General features: G+C 39.1%; 1 protein-coding gene across 6 annotated transcripts in view; it reads left to right on the top strand.

The window, feature by feature from the left end:
* Positions 1-17,164, top strand: part of ripor2 (RHO family interacting cell polarization regulator 2) — a 73,234-nt gene extending 56,070 nt beyond the window's left edge. For 5 of the 6 annotated variants that reach the window (XM_028036349.1, XM_028036348.1, XM_028036351.1 and 2 more), the window contains exons 7-23: positions 1,214-1,363; positions 2,104-2,167; positions 2,325-2,368; positions 5,383-5,508; positions 5,606-5,754; positions 6,146-6,275; positions 6,461-6,607; positions 7,916-8,665; positions 9,676-9,860; positions 10,214-10,376; positions 10,456-10,588; positions 10,684-10,845; positions 11,989-12,162; positions 12,944-13,146; positions 13,226-13,309; positions 13,419-13,509; positions 14,559-17,164. In XM_028036349.1, the coding sequence (XP_027892150.1) occupies positions 1,214-1,363; positions 2,104-2,167; positions 2,325-2,368; positions 5,383-5,508; positions 5,606-5,754; positions 6,146-6,275; positions 6,461-6,607; positions 7,916-8,665; positions 9,676-9,860; positions 10,214-10,376; positions 10,456-10,588; positions 10,684-10,845; positions 11,989-12,162; positions 12,944-13,146; positions 13,226-13,309; positions 13,419-13,509; positions 14,559-14,659 (2,856 nt within the window). In that variant the 3' untranslated portion in view covers positions 14,660-17,164. The remainder of the gene's footprint in view (positions 1-1,213; positions 1,364-2,103; positions 2,168-2,324; positions 2,369-5,382; positions 5,509-5,605; positions 5,755-6,145; positions 6,276-6,460; positions 6,608-7,915; positions 8,666-9,675; positions 9,861-10,213; positions 10,377-10,455; positions 10,589-10,683; positions 10,846-11,988; positions 12,163-12,943; positions 13,147-13,225; positions 13,310-13,418; positions 13,510-14,558) is intronic. The other variant, XM_028036354.1, reaches the window with a different exon arrangement.

Below are 17,164 nucleotides of genomic sequence, written 5' to 3'. Positions count from 1 at the left end.
CCAGCTGCTGCCGCTTCGCCACACACACCACATACCACAGACAGACAGACAGACAGGCAGACGGGCTGGGCCCCTCCCTGGGGTAGGCTGGTGGGCTGCTCGGTTTGAGGTGGAGCTGCTGGGATCACCGTGGGTGTGAGATTTAAATCTAACATCATCTGACTTGATTTTCAAACCCCATCGAACAGAAACTTTCCAGCATGGACTCCAATCGCATCCCCATCTTAAAAGTCTCTCCAGATGGTGTTTTGTAAAGAGTCACAAATAAATGGCAGCTATTAGGACAACAGGAGCCAGACTGACCCGTTCGCTCCAGCGTCTCCCTAATGAGTGCCATAAAAAGCACTCAGCATCAATATTTCAGCGCTGGCACCAGTCAGGCAGCTATATCTCCCTTTGATGAGGTTCACCACAGGTGTTTTGTTTTGCTGGGCTGTCACTTTGATCATGTAGGACTTCAGTAAGGTCAAAAAGGCAGAAATTAGAAGTCCAGGTGAAATATGCTTTCGGAGTTTATTCAGCACTACTTCAACCTTTGAGTATCTGCTTTGTTTTAATATTTCTAGGTTAGTTGGCTTGAGATAATCAGTTAAACGTACTTTTTTATGTACTTAGCTCAATTTGACGTTTCAACCTTGCATATACATTACATTTAATGTTTTGGGGAAATAATGTGAGATTTAGAATTCATATGTGGAATTAATTGTTAACTTTTAGAAATGGTGGATAGAATCAACAGATTTAAAGAAAGTGAAGTAAGGGGGAAAAAATGGATGTTGAGATGACAGAAGACGCTGCAGTTTCTGATCTACATCTCTTCTGAAACTTCGTCGTTTTATCTTCCAGTAAATTATCCAGACGTTGATAGAGATGTTCCTTGTTTCTGTGCAGTTCTGTAGAGCATAAACCCAGGCTGCTGCTGAAACCTGAAATCCTCTTCAGCTGAGCTCTGAGCCTAGTCTGATGGTACCTCAGAAGGGAAGCATCCCACTGTGTCACAGACTGGGGTCATTAAAGCCTGCAGCTACACATATTCATAGCAGCTGTAGACAGTTTACCTTAAGACTCTTCTGGTTTGTGTGTCCTGTCATTTATGGGTTCTGCATACATTTTCCATCCTTCTCTTTATGTATTTTTCACCTTTTCTCATATAAACTGTTTAAACTAAAAATTATATATGACTGTCTGCTTTCTCCTAAATGCTTGTCCTCAGGTGGATGAGCTGTACGAAGCTTTCTGTATCCAGAGCCGCCTGAGGGACGGTGCCATCAGGATGAAGCAGGCCTTCTCCTCCTCTCCCTCCACCAAAGGCACCAAAGAGAGCATTGCAGAGGTCAACCGTCGGTACAAGGAGTACACCGAGGTACTGCAGGAAAACTGTGCAAAATAAGGCTTGTAGATAAATATGATGGTTTTAGTTACATTACCCTAAAGCATAATTTTTTTGCCAAATTTTTATTACATTACAACAACAAATGTTAATGTATTTTAATGGGATGGACCAAAGCTTTAAGTAGAAAATACTTGCAGATGAACTCCAGCTGTTCGGTAAAGCTTGTTAGAAAACTTTAGCGATCAACATAATCATGAAGACTATAGAAACCAGGAAACGGGTCAAGGAGGAAGTTGTTCAGATGTTTAAAGTAGAATTGGGTTATAAAGCAACACCTCAAGCTCTGAGCATTTCAGGCAAGTGATTGGGAAAGTGAGTGGAACAAAATAAGTCTAAAAACAGCCACAGAAATCTTTGAATGACCCCCAGAAAGTACAGAGAAAAACCGCTTTAAAGACTAAGAGATTATCTGGGCTCTTTGAAGCAAAGTGTAAAGTACTGAAAAATAGTTGAACCTCTACACAGAACTGTATTATTGTTTACATCACACTAGACAACACCTACAACATATTACAGGGACTACTATTTACCCTCATTTGTAAACACCTCTACCTCTAAATCCCCCAAACACTCACACACACTCACACCTGCGTCCTCACCTGTCCACAAATGCTCAGAGGAGTGCTCCACTGCACTTTGGTGCTGAATCAGTAGATAACGCTTTCTGTGAATCCTTTTGTTTGACCTTTTTTTTATTTTATTTTGTCTAGAACATGAGTGCTTTTGAGAGCGAACTGGAGAATCTGCTTGGGGAGTTTCACATCAAAATGAAAGGTGAGCTCACTCAACGGAAAAGTACCATGATCATTTTACTTTCTCTTCTTAATTCTATGAAAATGTATAGTAATTTGTCCTGAATTTGAAACTTGTAGTTACATGCATATTTTGGTTACATTTTTCCAATTGTCCCATTTTTTTCCCTTTTTGATAGGATTGGCAGGCTTTGCTAGGCTCTGTCCTGGAGACCAATATGAGGTAAGGATATTTTCATTTTCCTCCTAATAAAAAACATCTTACTAACTTAAGAAATTTGAAAATTAACCAAGTTTAGTTTATATTCTTAGATTTTTCAGTATTAAGTGACATATTGCTGCTGAAATATTCTGCTCTGATTCTGACCAGTATTGTTAATTGGATGCCAATGGATGCCAGTATATGTATATATATATATATATATATATATATATATATATATATATATATGCTGTATATATCAATCAATTTCATTTGTATAGCACAGTTCTACAACAAAGCTGTTCAAAGTACTTTACGTCATAAAAACACAAAAATGATAAGTTATAAAAACAACATACAGTTGACAATTGAGAAACCAGTGACAAACATTACACTTGACGAGTGCCATCATAAAAATTATCAATAAATGTTCAATATATATGAATATAAATGTAATACTCAGCTGGCAGCTGCTGCATAATGTTCGCTCCTTCTTTTAACGTAGACGCCTCAATAAATGAACATTGTTAGAGCTAATTATGAATAAATCTGCAGAAGTGGAGTGCTGTGGTGGTGCAGGGGTTCAGCACAACCCACATATGGAGGCTCTAGTCCTTGGCGCGGCTGTCGCAGGTTCGATTCCTGGCCTGGTGACCTTTGCCGGATGTCTTTCCCCTTCTCTCATTACTCACTTTCCTGTCAATTCACTATCAAATAAAGGCATTTAGAGCCAATAAAACCTTTCAATACTTCTGCAGATTTTTTTAGTGAAGGTATGAGTTCAAGTTAAAAAGTCTAAACAGTTGTAAAAAAAAAAATCAGCTTTCTGACCAGATCGACTTCATGCTCACAAACGACACCGAGTCGATTTAAAAGCTTAAGCTATCACACTGTGCCCTCTTCTCTCAGCTTTGGGTTGTTCCTTTCCCTAAAGTAATAAAACAGTTGTTTTATAACACTCAGGCAAAACATGCTATGTTTTTGAGGATGAGGAGAAATCCAGTTTTTAAACCTGCTTAGTTTCAGTGGCTGATGCCCAAGATAATCTTTCTTGCAAAGTTGACCCAATTTTGTTTTTGTAAGCAGCTGCACATCTATTACACATGAGAAATATTGTTTTTGTATACTATAATAATCATAAAGAGGCTAAAAGACTGTGTCATTAGATTCTATGCCGTCATCCATATATGGAGGTGCTTCCTGTTTTTGGTTCTTTGTTGTGTTTTAAGCTTACTTTGAAAGACATTGAAAATGCTCGCTGTGATTTTATTTATATTTCATACATGGAAGGCATTTAGATTTTCTATCTAAGTTATATTTCCCCTTTCACCTTATTACATTTTCCCCCTACTCTGATATTAGCTGTACTGTGCATGAAAGCAGTATTTAAGGGTTTAGCTTTATTCATATGCCAGTGTCAAATCTGCAAAGTCAGATGCTAGCCTATTTTTGTAGTTTTGGTATATCTTATTTATATAGCATCTACTTTTTTAATGACTCATAAAATTAAACTTTTACAAGGACCAGTTATAGCAACGTAGCTCTGAGAGCATATAATATTTATTTCTCACTTTGTTTCTGGGGACTTCTTGCTGTCAGATGGCTGTTGCTTATTAACGTTATCTCTTGTATACTTTACTGCATTCTGTACATGTTTATTATCCCACATTTAACCACAAAAACTCAACAAAACACAATCCCAAAGCAAATTAACTCCCTCTTGTTTTGTCTGACTCACAGCTCTACACATTACACATCAGGTAATGTCTTGGGTTGAAATTTATTCTAGAAATGTAGGCTTACTGTCAGATGGGGGTAAAGAAGAGAAATCACTTTCAACCTAAGTGAAGAGTATGAAGACGCTTGAAAAGGTCATTGAAAAGGTTGACCTTTAAATGTGATCGAGTGTGGCAGTTTACTTTACGACACAAAACACTGAATATTTATTTAAATATGTTGTCGAGAACCCATTTGATCTTGTCATCTGCTTCCTTAACCCCTGCTGCTGTTGTGAAAATTACCACTGTGAAGAAAATGGATGTCGCAAGATGAGCAGTTTCTTAAGCAGACAATCAAAATTTCAATCAAAGTGGGTGCAAAAAAAAATCCCAGTCATAAGCAAAATAAAAAGTGAAAGGATTAGATGATAGAAGCAATAACGTGATGAAGATGGCCTGTCTAGCAAAATAGTTTGATTAATGCTGCATGAAGTGTATGTTTCTAAAAAGATCAGAGGAAAACGGCAAAGTTCAGAGGCCTTTCAAAGTTTGTGCAATGTCCACACCCTTTGTTGAGTAAGAATTACTAAATTCAACTTACTCGGCTTTACTATTCAAACAACTTTAAATAATAGTTTCAGTGGAAGCCTTCATGTGCCAAAATAATCTAGCTTGTTATACAAGCAATTATATAATTTCACAATTATTGCCAGTGTTAAATAGATAGATGCTAATAAATATGGACTGAATAATATTTATTCATGCTTCTTGAATTAAAATGACTGAATATCGCCACAATGTGGCCTGATGTATTATATCCTGACATGTAGTGAGTCCTTGTAGGTTGAATTTCTAACCATTTTTATTAAATGACATTAATTGGGGCTGTTTTTGTTTTCTATCCAGCTTCAGTTAGATTTAAAGCAATTGTATCTCATTTACATTTGCTTTAAATTGTACTGTGTTAACGAGAATTGTTTTTGATGTGAAGCCTGTCCAAGTGTACAATTGTCTGCATAAAACATCTCCCACAGTTTATATGCCTGATTTCCCTTTGGAAATCATTCAGGGGATGAAACTTTTCTGTTCTCTAAATCCTTAAACTTCATTATAGCTGCCAGTAAGAAGTCAGCTAAAGAAGACGATTAAATATTTAGCAGCTACATTATTGAATATTACATTGAGAAGCTGATGGAGGATGAAATTTTGTATTAAAAGAAGATAACATACTGTATCTGGATAGTACTCAGTTATCAGAATTGGCAAGTAAGAATAATTTTACGTTAAAGTCTCGTTTCCTTTTGTCCCGTCCATCAGATTTTCATGCGGTACGGTCGGCAGCGCTGGAAGTTGAAGGGGAGAATCGAAGTAAACTCCAGGCAAAGCTGGGACGGAGACGAGATGGTCTTCATGCCCCTCATCTCCGATCTCATCAACATCAAGGTGCCACAGAGAAAATATGGTTACAAAACATCGAGCAGCCGCAGTCGACTCTCCCGCCCTGCGGTCGGGGACTGAAACATGTGTTTGCCTTCGATAGGTGACCGAGCTGAAGGGTTTGGCCACTCACATGCTGGTGGGCAGCGTCATCTGTGAGACCAAGGAGCTGTTCACAGCCATGCCCCAGGTGGTGGCTGTGGATGTCAATGACCTGGGAACAATCAAACTCAACCTGGAGGTGACGTGGTAGTAAGTAGACGTTTGTAAGAATGAACAATTAGGAAATCACAGTTTCTGATCAAATACAAAGCGTTCCTCCAACGTCGATTCACCATATTAAGTTTTAAGTTAATCTTGGTAGGGAAAGTTTTTTATCCCCAGCATATGGAACAAATTGCTGCATAGCATAACTGTGGGATGCAGCCAATGTCTATTTTGATCTTTTTAGAGTCTATTACTGGACTTGCCATATGTTCACTTCATATTCAGAACGCCCACAACTGTTGGGAGCTGCAAACATAGTGCTGGTGTATAGCTAGTGGTGTCCTGCCACCTAGTGGGGAAACTAGAAATTAGCAGTTCGGTGAGTTCTTTCTTGGAATCCACTCATAATTCATATAATTTTCTTTCACTCGATCAGCCCCTTCGATGTCGAAGACCTGACTCTGTCATCGGGCAACTTGAGCAAAGCTGCAGCCCTCCAGAGGCGAGTATCGGTCTACAGCCAGGGTACTCCCGAGACCCCCACCTTCCAGGACAGCTCCTTCTTTGTAAGTCCAAGCACTGTCTGTGTTGCATGACAAAACAAACCGAATAATTTTTATACATCATCAGTGTTGCACTAACCCTCATCCATCCAGTTCCACATCATAATGCCCTTCGGTGTCTCATAATCATGCTCTTGCTCATACCCCAAACGCCCCACTCCCCTCATCCCTGTGTGCTCTGGGTAAAGAAGTGGCCGCCATATCCTGTCGAGCGCCAGCGCTTCTCCTTCCTCCAAATGCTGCGAGAAACGCTGCTGGAGAAGCTAAGGCGCAGCCGCTCTTTTGGTGACCTGGCCTCGCTCCGGCCAAGGCCCAGATCCAGTCTGGAGGTCTATGTGAGTGTGTTGTGTGCCCCTGATCAGCCCACCGCCGCCCCCACTCTGGAACCCTAAATGTGTTGCCCCTGCCTCACTGAAACGCCTGAGCTGGGTTTGTCCAGCTTCACTCTAAAACCTGCAGAATTGCATGTGTGGTAGTTTGCTTGTGGATGTGCATGACTTGCTTCTAGCCATTCATGCTATGCAGTGCTGGTGATAAATTTACATACACTTGATGAAGGCATTAATGTTGTGTGTATTTGGGGTCGTTTTAATCTGGGATCATTGTTTAGTTGGAGAGTTCAGCTGTGTATTCTCCAGTCAAAAGATCAGCTACAAATGAAATGAGATTATAAAAATCATCATAAAACAATCCAGGACCAACCAAGACATAAAGCTACTACAATTTGAAAGAAGGTGTAACATCAGTGCCTCTGATAAAGAGAGTTTTATATTAACATTTAGACTGAGAAGTTCAGGCTCTACAGGAATTCACATCCTGCAATGTGGACAAGCCAAATACTTTCTAAAGAAAAGTTTAATTGTTAGTGAAATAAAGATTAAGAAGTTTGTTCACAATGACTAATTAAGCTATCAACCATCAGGCACGGTAATGGCAGCATCATGTTGAGGGGCTGTTTTACCGTCAGTCATTTTAGTGCCATCCACTGAGTGGATGGATTAAATTATAAGCTGTACTACATCCATTTTTCTTTGGTTCAGATTTTAGCACGTCAAAACTGGTTCTGGAGTGAATATATTTTCTTTAGGATTAATAAATTATTTTGGAATTGAATTAAATTGAATAAAGTGGGCCTTGTACTGAGGTAGTTATGAAAGCTATATTATGTAAAATATCATGGAAAAAAGAGACTAAACTTCCAGCAGAAATTATGGAAAAAGCTTGGTGGCTACAAAATTAATTCTCTACATTGATTTTACCTTATGAACATTTATCCAAATATTAGTAAGTTCATATTATTGTCTGTATGGAAAAATATCTTATTGTGTGGATTAAAGAAAATCCATTCTTCTTAAAAGTAATAGATTTTGTTTGTTGTATAATTCCTTCCACCTCAGAAAAACGAGGCGTTAAATTCATCATTAAAATCTGAAAATCAATATAATATACAAAGAAACAAGGATGTAAGTAAATGACTCACCAACACTTGATTTTCTATGATTTACTTCACTTTTTTACTTCCCTTTGAGTTAAATCATTTTATCATTTGTCGTTTCTGATCATTCCTGTCTAGATGCTCACATTTGAAATCGTCTCGCTGTCTTCGATGTTTTAAAGTCTGACTCCTTTCTTTGCCTTGCCAGTCCACTTTACCGGACGATGTCTTTGAGAATGGCGGCTGCGGTGTGGCCGAGTGCAAACGTCTGTCCTTCACCTTCTCTGACACGTCGGGGTCTTCGCCCAGCCCCGCCCAGAGCTCCTTCTCCCAGAGCCAGTCCAACCCTGAGATCACAGTCACTCCTCCAGACACAGATTCATTACCCACCCACCCACCCCTGCAGACCAGGGAGGACTCCATTGCAGAGGAGCATTTAGAGGAGGAAGAGGAGGACGAGGAGGAAGTGTATGAGGAGGACGGGGAAACGGGAAGCAGAGGGAGCAGGAACAGTGCCAGCCTTGCCAGCGATGAAGCCGATGTTGCCGACTCGGAGTGGGAGCGCACCGAGTCCCAGCGCAACTCCATCTCCATCTGCGGCTCGGCCGCTCCGTCGCTGTGCTCTGATGGACACCTGTCCACCGTGGCGCCTGAGGACGTCTTCCTGGACCACGCCGACGAACTAAAGCCGGTGGAGCTGGACACGGAGGAGCCGGGCAACCTGACCAGGCAGCTTGTGAAGAGGTTGACGTCTTCAGAAATTGTCTCACCTGCCGAAAGCTTGGCTGAAGGCGGCGGGAGTCTGGGCTGGGCGGGGGAGGGGAGCAGGGCTTTCCTGGAGAGCAGCCTGGAGGAAGCCATCCACATCCTGCTGACCAAGCTGGAGTCGCTGACCCATCGCTGCAGGGAGCTGCAAGACCTGGAGCAGGAAGTGATGCGCCTGGAGGACCTACTCAAGGTGATAATCACATCAAGGACTGCTATCTATGATGATAAGGATCTGAGAGAGGCAGTAAATGCCCTTCGCACTTACTGTTAGCTTAAAAGTATTATTACTGCCCCAATGTTTAACACTTCCTTAACATTAAAACCATAAACTTTAATTTTTTTTTGTTTTTCTGCAAGTGAAAAATACAAAATAGTACAAAATTGTTAAATGGCAGGAATGATGCATGTTTTTACATTTGTTTTACAAATAATTTATAAAATGCGATTGATGTAACTTGTTAAAGGTAAACTACTGTGCTTCCTTGAACAGGTTAGTGTTAACAAAACTCTGGTCTTTTTCAGCTGGATTTCAGCTTGGGTTGCTAGGTAACGACACAGTCTTGTCCATTGTGACTTATCAATCAGTAGGTTTTTGAAATGACTCACTTTCCAGACACCCAAAAACATTAACTTATTTCCAAAAATATTCTTTTTTTTCTTTTTTGGGGGGGCTGTTTTTATAAAAAGTTGAAACCCAAATGGAAGTATAAAAACTTGTAAAATGTGAATTTTGCATAAGTCCTCTATAATTAATTCAAACCCTGCATGGACATTAGATTCACCTTCCAGCAGGAAAACCAGCACTAAGTATACAACCAGAACTACAGTTGAAAGGTTTAGATCAAGGTTTATACATGTATTAAAATGGCCCAGTCAGACCTAAATCCAAATTATAATCTGTGGCAAGACTTGAAAACCAAAGTTTTCAGATGCTTTCCATTCAATCTGGCTGAGCTTGAACTATTTTTTCCAGAGAAGCAGACTCAGACATTTCCCTAAAGGAGGCTCTGTAAAGTTTAGATTTTTTAAAATGTAAAATATGTTGAAAAGTCCTTACATTCCCACTACATTTTGTTTTGGTTTATCAAAAATTCTAATAAAGTAGTATAGTGAGGTTTGTGGCTCCAACCTTTTTATTTTTCTCATCCTTTGTAGTGTTTAATTTCCTTTTTTCCATGTGGTGCTCCTGTTTTTCCACAGTGTCGTCTGCCAGGTCACAGAAGCCGGTCGTCCAGCCTCAGCCTGACGGTGGAGAGCGCCCTGGAGAGCTTCGACTTCCTCAACACGTCTGACTTTGATGACGATGACACCGGAGACGACAACATAGGCATCTGCAGTCTCCCGCAGAAATCTCCACCTTTAGATACAGACCCAGAAAGAATTGAGTGAGTTCTTCAAGGCACTAGAAGATTTGATGTTTCACTTCAATTTAATTTGTGTAACTTCCTTTCACTTATTAAAATCTCACCAAAAATACTTGGTGAGATTTTTTGTTTTTGCAAGGAAAGAGATTATTTTGCCCAGATCACAACAAATCAGTAAAATACTTCTTTAAATACTGCAGAACTTTAGGAGATTTTTGTTATTGAAACATACAGACAGTTGAACACAACTGAATCAACATTTTCTACTCTGATGTTCAGATTGTTAGAAAACCTGAATTTGAACATGTCTTTGGAAAAGTATGACATTTTAAAATGCTGCCACCTTGTGGCCGCTGTTGGTGTGTGCTGCTCAGGAGTCAGCATCCGGAGGCCAGAGGACACCTGAGTGAAGCCCTGACAGAGGACACCGGGGTTGGAAACAGCGTGGCAGGAAGTCCGATGCCACTCACCACTGGAAATGAAAACCTGGATGTAGCCATCGTCATCCACCTTCAGTACTGCATTCACCTCATCCAGGTAGTTTTCCTCAGTCTTCTGCCATCAGAAACTGGAGTATGATGTATTTATTGAAGCATAACACAAAATGGTCTGGTAGATGCTGACCAGCGGGATGGCTGTGTGGCAGCGACGCAGTGTTCTCCTCAAACTGTCGGGACAGACGCAGCTGCTGGAGGAGCTGGCAGAGATCAGCGTTGACAGGCTAGGAGCTGTCACCTCTGCTGCCGACGGTACCAGCTGGCAACCTAAAATCCAGAGTTTGATGATTTTTAAAAAATAAAATCTAAATACCTGATCTTCCGTTGTACGATGTTTCTCCTTCCAGTTCTCCCGAGCCTTGCAGAGCGCCCGCAGCTGATGACTCTGTGGTCAGAGTGCAGCGGCTCTGCGGGGCTTTTCCACACTACGCTGGACCGGGTTTTCAAGCACATGAACCAGAGCTACTCAGCAGTGCTGCAGGAGAGACACCCACACAGCGCTGACACAGGTCGGCACTTGACCTGTAAACCAACAACAGTTTTTTTATTTTGTTCCTGAGGTAGAGCCTGTTACACAGGAACCATGTTTAGGAAGGCTGCAAACAGTTTGTGGTAATTGCGCTAGAAATTAGACAATTAAATTCCTTCTCAGAGGCTGTTTAAACGCATGAATATGTTTGTCTACACATTCAATGAATTAATGTGTAACGGCCCTTTCTTATTTAGATTAACTTACAAGATATGTTTATTTAGTTATTTTAACTGAGCTCCTTTTTTAAGTAACAACTCTGCAAAAATACAAAATCTTCTCTAAATTCTTGTGCAAAAATCTTAATACACTAGAAATAATACAAAACTAACTTACAAGTAACTTTTCAGCGAGACATAGGAGCTTGTCTTAAAAACATCATTCCTTAATACTGATTTTAAAAAAGCACTAGCTCTACTGTTCACTTATGACATGGGAAACAAGACCAGTTATAATTGGAAAAACAATCTGCCAGTAGAACTAATACTTTTAAAAAAATCAATATTAAGGAGTTATTGATGTGAAATGAGCTAGTATATCTTGCTGAAAAGTTACTTGTTAGTTTTGTCTTATTTCTATTTAATAAAAATAATTGGACCAGAAGCTAGACAAAAAAATGAATTACTTGGTAAGATTTTGTACTTTTGCAGTGAATATCTTTATTGGACTGATTTAAGATCCATATTGAGGTTGCTAGACTAACCCGCAGTATGTCAGTGGGTGTGTTATTTCAGTTTACTACATTTTGTTTGAAAAAAGGAGAACAGTAAAGTAAATATAATATTCGATATAAAACCTTTTAGAATGTAGAAAAATAAGGACAGAGTTTGAGGTAACAAAGCCAAAATGTTACTTGCTGATTCTAGCATTAGCACTGCAGCACAGCAATCTGCTACAGGAAGTTAGAGAAGTTGTATTTACTTTGAATGTTCATAAAAGAGCTTAAAATTTTACTAGTTTGTGCTCCGGTTCAGATTTAGACTGAACTGCAGTTCAATCGGCACCCAATTCAGGCCTTGTTTTCGGATCATGCTCAGCTATTAACGGCAACTAAAATGTATATGCAAACTTATTTAAGACTGAAACTGTTGCAATCAACAATATATTTTTTCCTTTTCTTCAGTGATTGGCATGGTTGTGAGTGAGATGGTGGACAGGAGCGACCTGGCTGCGGCGCTCGGCCCTCCTGCTGCGGTGCTCTCCCGGGACGTCCTGACTGTGTTTCAGTTCCACAACTACATCCTACAGCACGACGTTCAGGACATGGAGACTCACCTGTTGCACCTGGCCAGAGAAGGTGAATAGTAACAAGCTAAGCCAATGTTTTTAAAGATCAGTTTATGTTTTTTCCTCAAATAATTATTTTACTTAAACCAAACAGCATTTGGTTTTTTGCAGTTATTAATAAATGTAATTTGATGACTTTTCAGGCTTCTGAGGTTTTGCTTAAATTTTTTGCAGTAAATTGACACTGATGAAAATTAAATGTATAACCTAAAAACTAAATATAAAGATCTTTAGCTGTGTTGAAAGAGAAAATCATTTGAAGTTCATATGTTTCAGATCACTTTGCAAAAGAAAAGCCTTTGTAAAGATTTGAGTACAACAAAAGTTAATTTCTTCTTCTGTCCATATGATACATTTATCTTCCAAGTTACCCCAAATCATTAATATATTCTGTACAAAACTATTCATACCCAGTAATTTAAATGTTTTTATTTTTTTTAGATGTGTTTTTTAATTGGAATTACAAACATAAGTGTGTTTGCTGGGGTTGCTATGCATTTCTAAAGATTCCCCTTTGTTCCTCTCATACCCCTAAGTAAAATCTTATTTAATTGTTGCAAAATATGGTCCTACAGTATATTGAATACTGGGAGTTGAATACAAATGCATGCCACACTTGTTAGGAAAAAAATACAAATTGAAATGTCATTATCCTTTTCTTTCTGTTTTTAGAGTAATGCTTTGTGTTTTTATAAGGCTTAAAAGTGCAACAAAGCTTGTCCAAAATGCATCCAAATGCTCGTTATTGAAAGCAGAGATTTTGATCATTTTCTGCTTGTGTTCGTTCACAGAGGGCTTCGCAGAGATCCTGTGCAGTGATGATTTCTCTCGGTGTCTGGCACAACTGGAGGAGGTGCCTTTGTCGACTCTCTGGCCTCGAAGCGGCACCCTGAGGGCCCTGGCCTCCCTGCTGACAGCAGAAGACCCCCGGGTCAACAAGGCAGCAGCCGACTACTTCTCCTCTGGAGCGTCAGACAGACACTTCAGGACCAGGGTGAGCAGTGGCGACCGTAGCCGAGGTCTGCATTGAGTCTAAGCACAAGCAGCATCTGAATGTTGTCTTGTGTTTGTAGGCTGTAGAGTACTACACCCAGGCGCTGTCAGAGGCTGGAGTTCAGAGCCAGAGGGCGGCCTGCTCGGCTCTCAGCTGTCTGCAGGTCAGAGTCACATCCCACTATTGTCTGAAAGCAGTTACACACTTCTATTAAAGATAGAAGAATAGAACTTGCTTATAGGATTCATAAAGCTGTTTTTATGCGTCTGAAGGCAGTGGAGAGCCTGAAAGCAGTCGTAGCTCTGTGTGATTCAGCTGATGAGGAGCTGCGCCATGTCGCCATAGAGACGCTGCTCACATTTGGTGAGTGCTATTTTGAATCCTTGGAAATCAAATAATTTCTCGGTACCATCGATGCATGATTATGTTCAAATGAGAGCTAGTATGAGTGGAGCTTGTATTTTTACTTTAACCTTTTTCTCTTTTTTTTTTTTTACTGAAAATCTTATTTTAGGGAACTTGCTTAAAAACCTGCATTTGATGTCAACCAATACTATGCCTCCTACTAGCCAACCAGTGTAACTTAATATTACTTAGATGTTATAAGTGATGGATTTTATTTTGCGAGTATATCAAGCTGTTGCTCAGGATGTTGTAACACACTACAAATAATTATTTTAAAATTGTCCTTACCTGGTAAAAAGTTTGGAAATAATATTAAGATGAATCCAAATGCGGTATTATTTTCATTTTTTTTATATTAAGAGCTAATGTATACGTGTTAGATGCAGAATAAAAAATAATAATTTCAGTTCTCATGAGTAGTTTTTTGTTTTCATAAGGATAGAAAAGCAAAAACACATCTGGTTTTATTATTTTTCCTTTTTTATTAGTTAGGTTAAAGTGTAGTCTGCTTTTTTTGTTTTGTGATCAAAATGTAATGATAGACATTTACAGTATATTCTGCTTTCTATTCTCTTCCCGTGTTTAAAACAAAAATAAAACTGAGTGTCCCCACTTTTTTTGAACAAATATTCATGAATAACAAAAGAATACAAATAAAATCCATTCTTGTTGCATGTGAGCCTGACCTCGATCACTTACGTATTTATTTTATGACCAGCGACAGACCCGGGGGTAAGCATACTTTGCTTGCATGAAATGAGGTTTGGAGCCAAATTTTAGGTTCTCTTCTTTGCTAGACTTTATTATTTTAAACATGAAAAGAAATAAATCCAACCTATTTTAACTTTCTATTCCACTGCTTTTGACCACGTCGGAAAAATTACCTTCATATTTAAACAGAAAAGCAAACTGACAAAAGATGCTTGATCCTTGATAATTGGTTTATCAAGAATGATCATTATATAAAAAACTCCTGTGTTTCTAAATGACCCTTGTTGCCGTTGCAGGCGAGGAGGGGCAGCTGGCGTACGAGCAGCTGGACACTGTGGTTGGGGATATGATCCGTCTGGGCACGCGGAGAGGAAACACCGTCACCACCGCCTTCTGAATCTTCGAGCCGCTTAAAACCTAACAAACCTGGCCGCCAAGGGACGACGTCGAGCTCTCCGAGCTGCTCTGCTTCTTCATCTGATGGCAAGAAAATGATTTATGTTCGTAGCTGCCTCTTGAGAAGAACTAACACCAAACAGACGGTCGTAACACACAACCTATACCCCTCCTTGATCCAGACCTGGACTCTTTTTACTTTAATACGAGATAACCCCCGCACTCCTCCTTTCTTAACTTGCTTTCTGAGCCAGGCAGGCCAAGTCTCAGACTGAACTGGAAGCGAAGCTGGAACTTGACTGGACCCAAAGCTGCTGCTGCTGCTGCACAGATCGTGGATATTCCTGCAAAGCATCCTCTCCTTGGAAACAAGCACACAACAACCACATCACTTACTATAAAGGAATCTGGTCATATATACAGACCGACGTGACGCTTAATTATTTTGTGATTTATGAGTAACTATTGCAGCATGTTTTAGTTGCATTGCTTTTAGGTGCTTCCAGAAGACTACACTAGTAAGCTTGTAAATGCAGCATCTTTTACACGGCTGGAAAATACACCTGGTTGTGTTCACAGTGTAATATGATTCGTGTTTTCTGGTACGTTCCATTTGATTTTCAGGGATTTTGCAGAGGCTGAAAGACATGTTGGTGGAAGATGTTTTTTTTTAGTAGTAAGTGAAGTCAGAAAGCAGTTTACAGCCTTCTTTGTGATGAGATGAAGCAGGGGCTCACTTGTTCCACTCGCTCAGCAGTTTTATGTCTGAGCCTTCTCACGCTTGCAGTTTAACAAGTGCAATCTTTGTTTTGTACATATGATTTTTTTTTTCTTTCGTTTTCGTGCACCTCGCCGATACGAGGAGCCCACTGGATGATGTCAGCTTCGACCGCCTGAGCCTTGATGAGGTCGAGGCAGCAGATTCCACAGAAACTCTTTTTGTAAATGTATTTTTCCTGCCGGGCCAGGAGCCACTGCAGGGTATTAAATCCGGCTCGGGATTTCTAGAGAATGCACGTTTTAGCATCTGAGAAAAGAAAAAAAAAAAGAGTATAGGATCTGAGTGGTATCGTAGCCTTGTTTTAGGCTAACTGCACATTTACATAATGAAAGGCTTTGTTTTTCCACATCTCTAAACGCTGTGTGGAAAAAAATGACCGGAGGTAAGGATCTACAGGTGCATCTCAATAAATTAGAGAATACTTTAAGGTTAAAATAAAGTCATGGAGTTCACAAAGCAAAAATTGTGCATAGATTTATTAGTGAGTGGTATTTCAGTTATTTATTTTGGTTCATTTTGAAAGTTCACCAGTTGACAAAATTTAGCTCCTTAGCTGTGCGCAATCATTTTCAAAATATTTTAGGTATCAGTGACACAAAGTAAGTTTTTGAATTAAATTGAGACTAGCTTTTAAATTATATTTTGATTTATTGAGCTGCACTTGAAATGCCTGCTTGTATCATGCTACCTGTACTACTGAGTCAGGTGCTAACGCACCAAGACAAACATTCACATAAAAACCTGTTTCCTATTTATTGTTTACTCCTTGTAACTCTACTATTCTTTTGGAGTTAAACTGCAGTAGTGCAGAAAAATCATGTTCTGTGAATAATTTTCATATTTATGTTGTATTTTCAGGTCTAACATGAACTGTTGACCTTGATAGTTTTATTATGATCTTGTAAACTGATGGTTCATTTTAATTGGAGTTTGTTTTAATAGAAATATATTAGATTATAATTTTTGGAGGAGATTTGATATGTTTTCTTCATTGAAGTATCATAAAGATTTTGAGACTTCTATATATTTATAAATGTTACTTTATCAACTAGAAGATTTACTGTAACCAAAGGAAATGTAATTATAATTTTGACCATTTTTTAGCAAAAAAAGAGCTAATTCAAGAGAATGTATTTTCAATAAAACATTTGCATTAAGGCCAGAACTCAGATCTAAAAGAAAAAGCACAACTTAAAGAATTAAACCCACAATAGATGGATCTTGTTACATTTAGATGCAACTTCTGAATCCAGTTCAAAGCCATATTAAATATTCTTATACATTATTTTTCCCCTTACCTGTAAATGTGTGAACAGTTATTAAAAGATTGTCATTTGTTTTTCTATACAACTTTTTTTTTTTTTTTTTGCAAAGTATGGTCCAAATCTGAAGCAATTTTCATTTCATTATGTGCATATAGCAGTACAGTATTTTTAGCCTAGCATCTAAATTAACCCACTCTGTATATAGCATTCTCCCTTTTATGAACTTGCAGTTGACCAGTGTTTATAATTAGTGGGCCATGTGAATCCTAAGCACTGTTGAGTACATGCAGACAAATGTGTGCACATGTGGAGTTATTTACAGTCTTAACACTTTGCTGAAATTGAAATTAATTTATGGTCCATAGCTTCAGCACTGATCCATCTACTACTCATCTGTTGTGGTCAGCAGTATTTCTTGTGCTACAATATTGCAATAAAGTATATTTTTGCATATTTAAAA

Source organism: Xiphophorus couchianus, chromosome 13 (genome assembly GCF_001444195.1).
Source record: "Xiphophorus couchianus chromosome 13, X_couchianus-1.0, whole genome shotgun sequence".
NCBI classification, from domain to species: Eukaryota; Metazoa; Chordata; class Actinopteri; order Cyprinodontiformes; family Poeciliidae; genus Xiphophorus; species Xiphophorus couchianus.
The sequence above is the reverse complement of the archived record's forward strand: the minus strand, read 5'-3'. Positions and strand labels throughout refer to the sequence as shown.